General features: G+C 40.2%; 1 protein-coding gene across 1 annotated transcript in view; it reads right to left on the bottom strand.

Annotated features, from left to right (window-relative positions):
• SCN11A (sodium voltage-gated channel alpha subunit 11) overlaps positions 1-12,112 on the bottom strand; it is a 92,264-nt gene that overhangs the window by 19,269 nt on the left and 60,883 nt on the right. The window contains exons 19-23 of the mRNA XM_034992278.1: positions 10,431-10,585; positions 7,252-7,425; positions 2,170-2,271; positions 1,431-1,700; positions 693-746 (exon numbers count right to left, since the gene is read on the bottom strand). Of these exons, the coding sequence (XP_034848169.1) occupies positions 693-746; positions 1,431-1,700; positions 2,170-2,271; positions 7,252-7,425; positions 10,431-10,585 (755 nt within the window). The remainder of the gene's footprint in view (positions 1-692; positions 747-1,430; positions 1,701-2,169; positions 2,272-7,251; positions 7,426-10,430; positions 10,586-12,112) is intronic.

The raw sequence follows: 12,112 nt of genomic DNA on the forward strand, positions 1-12,112 counted from the left end.
CAGGCTCTGCAGACTCTCAAACAGAACAACATGTGTGTGATTATAGGAAAAAAATAAACAATGCTGATTCCATTCTTGATTCAATCATTTGCTTACTCCATGGTTTTGGGCAACACTCTTCCTTTCCAATTCTCGATTTTCCCAACTGGGACATAGAAATGGACTAGATGGCTGAGTACTCTTCCAACTTTCAGAATCCATGATTACTTTTTACTTAACTAGAATTTTACAGTTGGCAATCACCAGAAACCCATTTAGTCTCTGAGCCTGGAGCCATGGGAAGGTCTCTCTTATCAGACGCTAGTCCAGCTGTAAGGTTTTCCCACAGTTCAGGGCTATTACCTTTTGAAATTTGGTTTCTGCCTGAATACCCATTTGGAAAAGAAGTAAGAGAGGAAAATCAAGGCATCCTGTGATTCTATTGTTTCTGGCTCCATCTACTCCTTGAAAGGTTTCTCCCTGGTCACTATGGGGAAACAGAACTGGACTTTGGAGCAAGATAGGATGTAATAATCATGGAAGGATGAATAAGAACTTCTTTTGTCCCTATTTCATAGTCATTGTCCCAAGAAAACAAGGCAAAGAACGCTGGCTGGTGGAACTATGATGTGGGAAGTTCTAGACTGTCTATGCAGTCATGATATCCCTGATTTAACCCTAGCACTCTAGAACATGGTAGAACAAAAGCTCACCCCTCTGGAATCGACAGCTGCATACATAATATCCATCCAGCCCTTAAATGTTGCCTGTAACAAAAGCAAATAAACATGAACATAATTATAGGCTTGCTATCAACAGACAAGTGCCATACAATAGCAAGCAAGACCCACTGGGCAGATGTATATAAGATAGACAGGAATGAACGTCCAGGACAAAATGTCCGGTTAAAAGAACAGAAGGGAATTAAAAAATGGGTGTCTTGGGGTTTTTTTTCTTCTTCATTTCTACAAGATAAAAAGTTTTTTTTAAAAGGAAATTTCTGCCTTAAAAGTTTCTAGAGAGGCTGTGTAACAACTACTGGAAAGAGCCTGGCTGAGGCTTTCCTGATGCTACATGTTTGCACTATCTGCCTAAGACCTGGCAACTGTGGTTTGACCAGCGGACTGACTTCCAACAGAGAACTGCTGCTAATGGTGTGGTTTTGCATCTGAGGCTCCAGTCCTCCTTGGCTGGAGCTCTGGAGAGTAAGGCACCATACAAGATAGGGTGAGATGTAAAGGGGCATTGCTGGGAGGTTGAGGCTCAGTAGACAGCAAAGTTGGAGATGCTCAATGGGGAACAATTCCAGAGGGCATTGGCTTCCACATGGGGAATTGGGATTTGATTCTATATCTTAATGGACTCACTGTGTTTTTATTAAACTGAGAAATGATTTATGTTTCTTTTAAGGTTTCTCTCCTCACAGTAAAAAACATACCAACAGCACTTACCACTTGCAGCAGGGCAAGGTAAGCCATTCCCACATTGTCAAAGTTGACTGGAAGGGTGACCCAAGTTAAATTTCCACCTTCACATTCAGTTTTGCTTGCAACAGTGCTGTAATTTATAACTGAGTTTATATCTGTTCTATTAATGCATCTTCCAAAATTTCCAGAGAAGAAGTTTACTCCCAGGATACAAAATATCAACCAGAAAATGAGGCAGACAAGCAAAACATTCAGAATGGCAGGTATGGCACCTATGAGAGCATTGACTACCACCTTAAAAAAAAACAAAACAGAAGAAAAACATAAAAGATGCATGGGATTCACCAAGCTCTGGATCTCAGGATGGGAGGGACTGGACCTCTTGGAGCTCTGTCTTTACTTTCTACTTCCAAACCCCCAACCCTGCATCCTACGACAAGCCCTGCTTTCAGCTCCGTAGATAATGGGTCCTTTCTGTTGTCATTGAGGATCACTTGAGAAATGTCATTTTATGACAGTGTTACAGACTTATGGGACACCTGCCCTAGGATTGAAAGGAAACCAGAGCCCATCTTGGCTACCACAGAATGGATGCTATATCTTAAATTTTTCTCCATCTCTCAAATTCTAAGCAGTGGATTGGATGGGAAGGAGCCCAGGAAAAGCTTGGCAATTTAAGGGAAGCCCAGCCCAAGAAGAGCAGTTGGCTTTTCCACCTCTCCCTGACAGCTTGATCTTCCTCCCATCTGCCTGAAGAATATACCTTCATTCCTTCGAACTGAGACAATGCTCGCAGGGGCCTCAGGGCTCTTAGGGTCCGGAAGGACTTCAAGCTCTTTAAGTCAATGAGACTGGTCACAGAGACCTGGTGGGAAGAGAAGCCACAGGTAGTGTACCTGACTTGGTTTCCAGGGAAGCCAGTGGGGGACTGGCAGCCCTCGTTCTGAGTGGCAGACACATGGTGCCTTCAGTGGATTATCCAGAAACAGAAAGCAGCCAGCCCCTGCAGGAAGTGGGAGGGCAAGTGAAGAGACTATTTTTCTCCTTGTTTGCCAGAACTACAGCCCATACAGGTGAGGACAATGCATTTACATTATTTGTTTAATGAAAGACAAAGAAAAGCTGAGAAATTGCTGTGAGTTAAAGGAAACCAAAGGGACATGACAATGATGTGTCACTTGGGGTCCTGAATTGGATCCTGGATTGGGGTTGGTGAGGGGAGGCCACGGTGGATGGATAGAAAGAATTAACCATAAAAGACCTTGTTGAAACAATTGACAAAATTTGAAAATGGATATGGGTTTTGTTACTGAGTCATGTTAAATTTCCTAACTTTGATAACTGTGCTGTGTGAGACAGTATCCTTTTTCTTAGGAAATACACACTGGAATGTTTAGGGGTAAAGGGCTGTGGTGCCTGCAACCTAATCTCAAGCAATTTAGAATGAAAAATGGAGAGAAAATGACAAAGCAGATGGGGTGAAATGTTAATAATTGGTAAACTTGGGGAAACACTATAAGAGGTTCTTTACACTATTTCTTGCAACTTTTCTATAAGTTTGAAACGATATAATAAAAAGTTACTACAAAATAATAAACTGTTAGCTAATATTTCCCCTCACTCAGATGCCTCCTTTTGGGGGAATTAAATCCAATTCTTTCTCCCAACATAGTTCTTCCCAGTGGGTAAGGACTAAGGACTGGAAAGCTCTGCAAATACACTAAATTGAAACTTAAATTTAATGAGCTTGAGTTGAAGACCACTATTTGCAGATTCTAGTCATTCTTACTGATTATGCAGAGCCTTCAGAGGTTCAACTTGAAAGAAGGTTGCTCAGCAGGACAGGAAGTGAATTATCCTATGACTGACTATGCTGATATCAGAGTTCACTATTATCTAAAATCATTCCCCTGCCAATCTCATTGTAGTAGTAAAATACTAGCAAATTGAGAAAAATTAAGTGAGCTAATATGGCAGAATAACAAAATTTTAAAATGTATAATCAATTTTTTTTTAAATCACCATCAATTCAAAATGCTTTTATTTATAAAGGTTTTCCAGGGGTGCCTGGGTGGCTCAGTAAGTTAAGTGTCTGTCTTTGGCTCAGGTCATGGTCCCAGGGTCCTGGGATCGAGCCCCACATCGGGGCTTTCAGCGGGGAGCCTACTTCTCCCTCTGCCTGCCACTCCCCCTGCTTGTGCTCTTTCTCTCTCTCTCTGTCAAACAAACAAACAAACAAACAAACAAACTATAAAGGTTTCTAAAATAGGCTTTTTGTTTGTTCTCTTGTTTGTAATAGCATTGCCTGTTGGGAGAGTTATTTCAGCAGCTTTTCCACAAATACCTCCTTCTACCTTGTTCCTAGCCAGAGGGAAAAGGATGGCACAGTTTAGCAGTTCTTCTGGCTTTACCAAGTAACTCTTATCACAGGTGGGGAAGAAGGGTCCCTAGAGGGACATTGTACACCTTTCACCTGATAAGGTTATCCCCAGTCTCCTATTCCACCAAATTGGGGCGCATTGATGATACATGCAGACATAAAAATACCCACATTCTTTCCCACTCTACAGTACTTTTAAGGTGGGAAGTCTTCTGCTGGTTTTATCTTTTTTTCTATCTAAATTGCATTTATTACTCTGTACTGTTTTGACATTCACCATTTTGATATACATATTCTTGTGGTTTCTTCCTTTAACTGTTATAAAATATTACAGCATAGAAATATTCATATTTTATGGATCCATTCCCCCTTGGTGAATATCTAGGTTATTTCCAATTCTTTGCTATTATGAACAATAAACTGGACAGATGTGTGCATTTTTCCTGCATACATACACAAGAGTTTTCCATAGATGTATAACTAGAAGTGGTATTTATGGATAATAAATTGGGCTCATTTGTAATTATACTTGATGTGCAAAATTTTCCCTAAAATAACCGTTACCAATTAAGTTGTTAGCAGTGATTAGAGATTCCATTTTCTTATATCTTTCTCAATATTAGAAATTATCCAACTTTAAAATTTTTGTCAGTCTGATGAATAACACAAAGTCTCTCATTTTAATATGCACTTCTATGCTAACTGGTAATAAAGCTAGTGTGTATTTCTTCATATATTCATTAGTAACTTGTGTTCCTTGTGTGAATTGCCTGTTTGCATCCTTCTCCCATTCTTACACTAAGTTGTCTTTTTCTTGTTGATCTGTAGAGAGTTTTTATATACTGTGGATAATAATTTTCTGTTATGCATATGGCAAGAATTGTCTCCAGCTCTAGCCTGTCTTTATAATTACAATTCTATTGAATAAAAAACCAAAAGTTTTACATTTTGATATAGTTGAATTTAGATACATATTTTTTGTGGCTCTGTTTATATTTTTCTACTTCAAAACTATAAAGATCATTTTATATAATGTTGATTAACAAGCAACATAAAAGGATTATTCACGGGGTGCCTGGGTGGTTCAGTTGGTTGAGCATCTGACTCTTGCTTTGGCTCAGGTCATGATCTCAGGGTTGTAAGATCAGGATCCATGACAGGCTCTATGCTGAGAATGGAGTCTGCTTAGGATTCTCTTTCTCCTGTCCCTCCTCCACCCCCCACTCACATACTGTCTCTAAAAATTTTTTTTAATTAAAAAAAAAAGGATTATTTACATACATTCTCTTATTTAATCTGCATAATAATGTTCTGAATTAAGTAGCATTATATATCACTTATGTTATAGACAAAGAAAGCTGAAGCTCAGAGGATTAGCAACTTGTTTCAGGTGGAACTGGGATTCACACCTTGGTCTATATGATACTAATGCTAATAATAGTAATATTGGACCATACTTATCAAGTGCTTTCTCTGGGATTTATAAAAATAAATAATTACAAGATTATTTCTTTTCATGTTGTACTCATTTTTGTTCCCTTCATTTTGTTACCAAGATTATACTTGTCTCATCAGATAAAGTATGCAAACTTCCTCTTTTTTTATTCTTTATAACAATCTGAATAAGGTTGGGGTTAACTGTTTATCTTAGTTCAGGCTGCTATAACAGAATATCAAAGCCTGGGTTGCTTATAAATAACAGAAATTATTTCTCACAGTCTAGAGCCTGGGTAGTCCAAGATCAAGGTGCCAGCAGAATCAGTGTCTGGTGAGAGATCACATCCTGACTCATAGATAGTTTTCTTCTCTCTATGTCTTCACTGACAGAAGGGGCGAGGAAGCCCTGTGGGGTCTCTTTTATACATTGCTAGCCCCATTCATGAGGGCTCTGCCCTCATAACCTAATCACCTCCCAAAGGTACCACCTCCAAATACAAACACATTGGCGGTTAGGTTTCAACATATGAATTTTAGGGGATGCAAACATTCAGTATATAGCACTATTTCTTGAAAGTTTGGTAAAACTTGCCTATAAAACCATCTGGGCCTGGTGCCCTTTTTTGAAAGTGTGGTGTTGAACTACTGTTTTGATATTTTAAATGGTTATTGTTAGATTTATGTTTTCCATTTGTGTCTGGTATAATTTGGGCAATTTGTAGTCTATACTCTCATTTTTATTAAGGTGAAGACTTATTAATAGGGGGAAGTACTTTGCCTAAGGTTACACAGAAAGAGAGCAGACAAGATAACTTTAGGATCAGTTTCCTGAGTTTAAGGTCAGTAGACCACAGGTCTCTAGAATGGAGATACCAATCATCTGTCCACTGTCTTATGGGTTCTTCACTATACTATAAGATAATGGGTTCAAAGTGATTTGCATGCTGATAACTGATAGGGTTTACAGACATGTGGATATTTTTATTCTTTTTTATTATTCCTGTTGGAGCTCCCATGGCACTGATGCCTTTCTAAAATGCCTGAACAACATGCCTATTTGTGTCCACCAACAACATTAACAACATTATGGTTTTCCAGTTGCTATGTTGACCACATGGCTTATGCTTATGCATTTGTCATGTCTACTTCTTTAAATAGCAGGGACAAAGTCTAACTAATTAGCACATGGTAGAAAGAATATAGATATTAAAATCAAGGATTTTGGAGTAAGGCTTACTGGGTTTGAATTTCATCTCCACCACTTCTAGCTGGCCAATTTTTGACATGTTTCTTAACTTATCTATTACTCAGTTTCTCCCTGTGTATATGAGAAAAAATAATAGTATCTACCATATGGAGTGGTTGTGATAACTAAAAGAAAGAATGCTTATGAAGCATATGGCAGAATACCTGGCATAGAGAAAGCACTCAATAAATGTGATGTACTATTATTAGCCTTAGCATCACACAGACCAAGGTGTGAATTCCAGTTTCATCTGAAACAAGTTGCTGACCATCTGAGCTTCAAGTTTCCTTATATGTAATATGGTAGGTAATGTATAACTCTGCTTAACTCAGAACATTGTTGTGCAGATTAAATGAAAGAATGTATGTGAATAATCCTCTTATGTTGCTTGACAATTAAGATGGAGACCAGCTTAGTCTGTTGGCTGCTGACCTTCTTTGAGAAGTCTTGAGAGAAAATAGAAAGTTGGAAGGAGACGGGTGGGATACTCAAAGTTATTCTAGGTATACATCAGACATAAGCAGTGCTTATGGAGAGAAGTGGATGAGTGCCATCATGGAAAGTATTGGGGTAGTGAGAATATGAAGTGCAGTGTGAGGAATGGGACCCAGGACAAGCAGGACTGCTGATGGATAAATGACAACTACTTACAAGTACTGTGAAGAAAAATATTTTGGAGAGGCACCCAAATAAGGCACACAGGAAAAGCAGCTTCCTTATGATATCTTCCCCTCCCCTACCCCAACCCCTGCCTACATGGAACACAGAGATGGTAAACTTACAATCACAATGATGAAATCAAGCCAGCACCAGACACTGGTGAAATACTTCCCAAATCCAAAGGCCACCCATTTTAGACCCATCTCCAGGATAAAAATGTATGTGAAAATATGGTCAGTACAATTAAGTAATGCTTGGATATTGGGTCGTTTCTCAAGGTGAACATCTTCAAATACCTGAAATGATAAAGCATAGCCATAGGCCAGGTTGAGTATTTGCTTAGAACTACTTGCTGACCTTACTTTTTAATTTTTCTTCCTTATTTGAATAAACTAGCATCTCTTTTGGTGACAAGGTTTTGCTCAAAAGGTATTAAGAATGAAATTTCGCAGTAGAATAAATTCCTTGAGTAAGTAAAACTGGAAGAAGGAAAATCCTATTTCTAGACTTCTATTGCCACAATATCTCCCTAGGTTCTCATCAATGATCCCTGAAATATGAAAATATCTTCCTAACAGATCACCACACAATTTCCTGGTCTTCCTGATCCTTCCAATTCATGCTAACAATATCCTGCCAACTTTTCCAGAACCACCCAGCAGCAAATTCCATCTCTTTCATCCTCCTAGTTACCTTAGTGGCTCTATTCAGTGGCTCTCCATTGCTCATAACATCCTAGTTCCAAACACCTTGGTCTACACTCTAGATTTTGCCAACCCTGAGGCTAACAATCTATAACAAACAGCCTTACGACTTACCCCAGTGCTTCCAGTGTATGTGCCCATTTTTTGTGTACCAAGACATGCAAAACTTGGGGAAGCTCTGGGCTAGAGCTTCCAGTGTAAATTACTTTGAATATTAAACATTCGTTGAGTGTGATCATGAAAGTGAGACATCCTAGCTTCTGGAGAGACCCTTTTTCATGCTACATCCAAACATCCCCCTCATCTGAAGTTTGTATGTGATTCTTCGGGGTCTATATAACTCAGGTAGAAGCTGTCCTTTTGGCCTTTACAGAGTTACTGAGAATGAAAAAAAAAAAAAAAAGAAGAAGAAGAAGATAAGGGTCCCTGGTACTGAACCTGTCAAGACATTTAGGCAAACACTGAAGACAAGAAAGAAATAGGTCCTGCTGTTGGGTACTAAGGTAATCCCATAGCCCCATGGTCCTGGGGGAAAAAAGAATGCAAAAGAATAAAACAGTCTGACTTCCAACTCCTAAGTGGGCTTTTGATTGGAGAAGGCTCTCCATCTCCTCCTGTCCCCTGCTGGCTCCTCATCATTATTAAAGTCTCATTTCAGTTGATATTTTCTTTGGAAACTGTCTTTCTTCCTCGAAGGCAATTAGGTGCCTGTTCTGCATGGACCCATGTCATCCATTGCTTCTCTGAGTGTATCACTATGGCCCTGGTCTATAATTGCTTGAACCCCATCTGCTTCCCTAATAGACTCCACGCTCCTGGAAGTCAAGGACTTGTCTTTGTGCCTCTTGAAGAGAGACAAATCTGAATGGTATTGGAAGCTCATATCCTCTCATTTTGGAAGATGAGCAACAACCTGGTTCAGCAGATCTGACTTCGTTCAATTGAAGAATAGGTCAATATCGGCAACTGAACTTTGGAGGCTCCCACATTATAATGAGACCATTTCCTTGTCCAGAAAGCTCTCATTATTACCCAGTTGCTCAGATCAGAGCTTCTCAAACTCTAATGAGTCCCAAAGCACTTAGGTTCTGATTCAGCGGGTCTGGGGTGGGCCCAAGACTACATTTGTAACAAGCTTCCAAGTGATACTGAGACTGCTGATCCATATACCACATACAGTGGCAAGGGACTAGATGTTTCTTATCTCCATTTGTCTACAAATATGTAAAGTGAAATAGGACCTGAGTCCTTCTCACTCTGCATTGTGTGCTCAGTCTTCCTCTGCCCAACCTACACTTGCCTCATCAGAAGGCGGATGAGAACTAGGAGGATGGTATCATGTGTCCCTGACCTGATAACACCATGCTTTCCCACTGACTAGCACAGGGCTTGGTAAACACCAATTATCATTTGTGGAATAAATTAAAGAATCCTATTACTTGAATTAGAGTAAACATCCAGTGAAAATGTAAGCACCAGAGGCTACAGGGAATCCTAGACCAAGGATTAGCAATAAAAATTAATTAAGAGAGTTCTCTGGCATGGTTTAGAGAAATTTACTTTTTTTTTTTTTTGCTTGAGAAATAATTTACACTGCAGTAAGTAGATAAATGGAGATGTGTGCTGATCATAGGCTCTGATGGGCCTCAGTGTGTGCTCCTCTCCTTTCACCTAGAGATCACACAAATGTACAGCACTAACCAGGGAGGCAATGGTGAAGAAGCAAGACATTTCCTTGTCACTTCTAATTGCTGGTGACTTGAGTCTGTGAAATGCTCTGTGATTCTAAATCAATAATGGGGAACCTAAGGGGAACCTAAGACTCCATTCACTTATACAACAAATAGTAAGAGAGTTTAGTTCTATATTATGGCTATTTTAAGGGAAAATACAAGATAGAAGGGGAGGGAGGAAAAAAGAGAGACATGTAGGTGGTAAGAGAGAAGATACTATCACTCAAGTAAGGGAGGCAAGAAGGACCAAAAGGTGAGGAGAGAGAGCAGGAAGGAGTTTACGACTATAAGCTATGGAGGCATGGATTTAGAGTTATTTCCAAACCTCACTGGGACCACTACACTTCAATCTGGAAGGATCTGCTCTGTGAATAAAGCAGTATCTGTTTGTTTCTCCTCTCAAAGGACCATGACTGATGGACAATACCAAGACAACTTATTATATATCCAAATCTGGTCCCTGTAGGCTTCTCCTCCTAATGTTCTACCTTTAGGAAAGCAGCATTATGGTTTTCCAGAAAAGAGAGGTAGGAACATTGCTGTCTAGAGGAAGAAACATGTAGGATACAGTGAAAATGTCTAGAAATTCTCCAAGAATGAGGGACAGGCATGGAGCTCAGGGCCAGACTCCAGTAGCCACTTTAAAGTGCTGATTTATATCATGCTTCCCCATAAGTAAAGTGTTTTTGGCTTGGGACTTCCCAGCTGGAGCAGGACTCCAGAAGTTGTGCAAAATCCTGCCCTCAAGGGGAACCAGCAGCAAAGATCCCACTTCTGCCTGGTCTCCCCATATTCACAGCCCCATGTCAGAATGTAGCCTGGCCACCTGATGCCCAATGTCCCCACAAGACTGTGATAATTTACCAGTGCCCCACTGCTCAGCAGAATCACAAAGATAATAAAGCTCTCAAACAAGCTGTGTTTCACTATTTGGTAGCAAGTTTTTCGCAGGTTCCACCAAATGATCCAGGGGGACTTTCTCTTGTCCATGGCACAGCATGGGAAGCAGTGACCCAGGCCTGCAAGGAATGAGCAGTAGCATTATTCTTAGTGTCTGTAATGAGCTGTATTAATAACCCTAACTCTTCACCCTCCCTTTATGCACCTCCCTTACCTCTGCAATTCTTCCCACTGAAGAGGTGGAGTCATTTTCCAACCCCTGAATCTGGGCTCAGCCATATGACTTGATTTGGCCAATAGAGCAGAGTGGGAATCACACACACCAGTTCTGAGCTTCAGCCTTGAGAGGCCTTGCATGTTTCCCCTTGCTCTCTGGCACCATCTCCATAAAGAAAGGAATATTTGGGCCAGCCCACTGGTTTCAGGAGAAGGATGGACATGTGGTACAGAGCCAAGGGACCCAGGTAAGCCAAGGGGCCCAGTTAAGCCCAGACCAGATTGGCCGACTCCCAGTCATTATCACTCATATGAATAAAGCCAGCCAAAATCAGCAGAAATAACCAGCCTGGATGAGTGGAGTCATGCAGACACATGTTTATTATTGTGTGCCACTGAGGCTTCATGGCTGTTTGTCATGCAGCAATTTCTTTTGGCAACAGTAAACAGTGTCCTAAGGACTGAGGGGAATGAGGTAAAGATGGGCACAGGCTCTGTGAACCACCCAAACCACACAATCTGATCAATTGTCAAGGTACACATAGCTAAGCATTTGACCTCAACACACACCAACCTTCAGCATGAATCACATCACCCTTCTACCTTGTCTCCTCCACCCATCCTCCAAGTTCCATGGAGGTTAATTTCATGGTGATTTTAACATTCCACTCCTTTCCTCATCATCTTCTTAAGCTACTGTGAGGTCTCCTCAGTCTGCCCCTGCCCTCCTCCATCATTCAGAACATCAATAGGTTAATCTCCCTAAAAGGCTTTTTTTCTGTCTTTTATGCCATTCCTCCCTTCTTCTAGAAACCAACCTTTCTTCTCCAACTTCATTGTTGACATCCTGTACACACCTCAAGCACTAGTCCAAATGTAAGTCAGGATAATTAACAGTAATCTATCCCTAGACTGACCTCTGACCCCATGGGCAGTTTGGGGGTTGTCAAATAACCTGCAAAAAGTTTGAAACTCATTCTTGGTGTCCATTCTGAGACCAGACTAGTGTCAAACTTATGAAGAAATTTTTAATTTTAGATTCATTCGTTTAAGTCTCTATTGATCTATCCATCTAAATTTGTTGAGCCCACAATCTGGGCAAGAGTCCATTCTTACACTAGAGATACAATATTGATTAAGTCACTGCCTATGTTTTTAAGGACCTCACAAGAGAGACAGATACAAATAAATTTCCCACAATGAATATAGGAAATAATAAAGGCACATAAGAAGGAACCACTATATCCACTCAAGGAATCAGGAAAGACTGCATTTATTGATTGCCTATTATGTGCCAGATATTCTTCTAGGTGATTTACATTCACTCATTTAGGACCAACAATAATCCTTTGCAGTAGATATTATTATAGCCATTTTATAAAGGAGGCACTAGAGAAGCTAAGCAAATTGATCAAGTCATACAGCTAGTA

Source organism: Mirounga leonina, unplaced genomic scaffold (assembly GCF_011800145.1).
Source record: "Mirounga leonina isolate KUSES-001 unplaced genomic scaffold, KU_Mleo_1.0 Mir_115, whole genome shotgun sequence".
In the NCBI taxonomy this organism is placed as follows: domain Eukaryota; kingdom Metazoa; phylum Chordata; class Mammalia; order Carnivora; family Phocidae; genus Mirounga; species Mirounga leonina.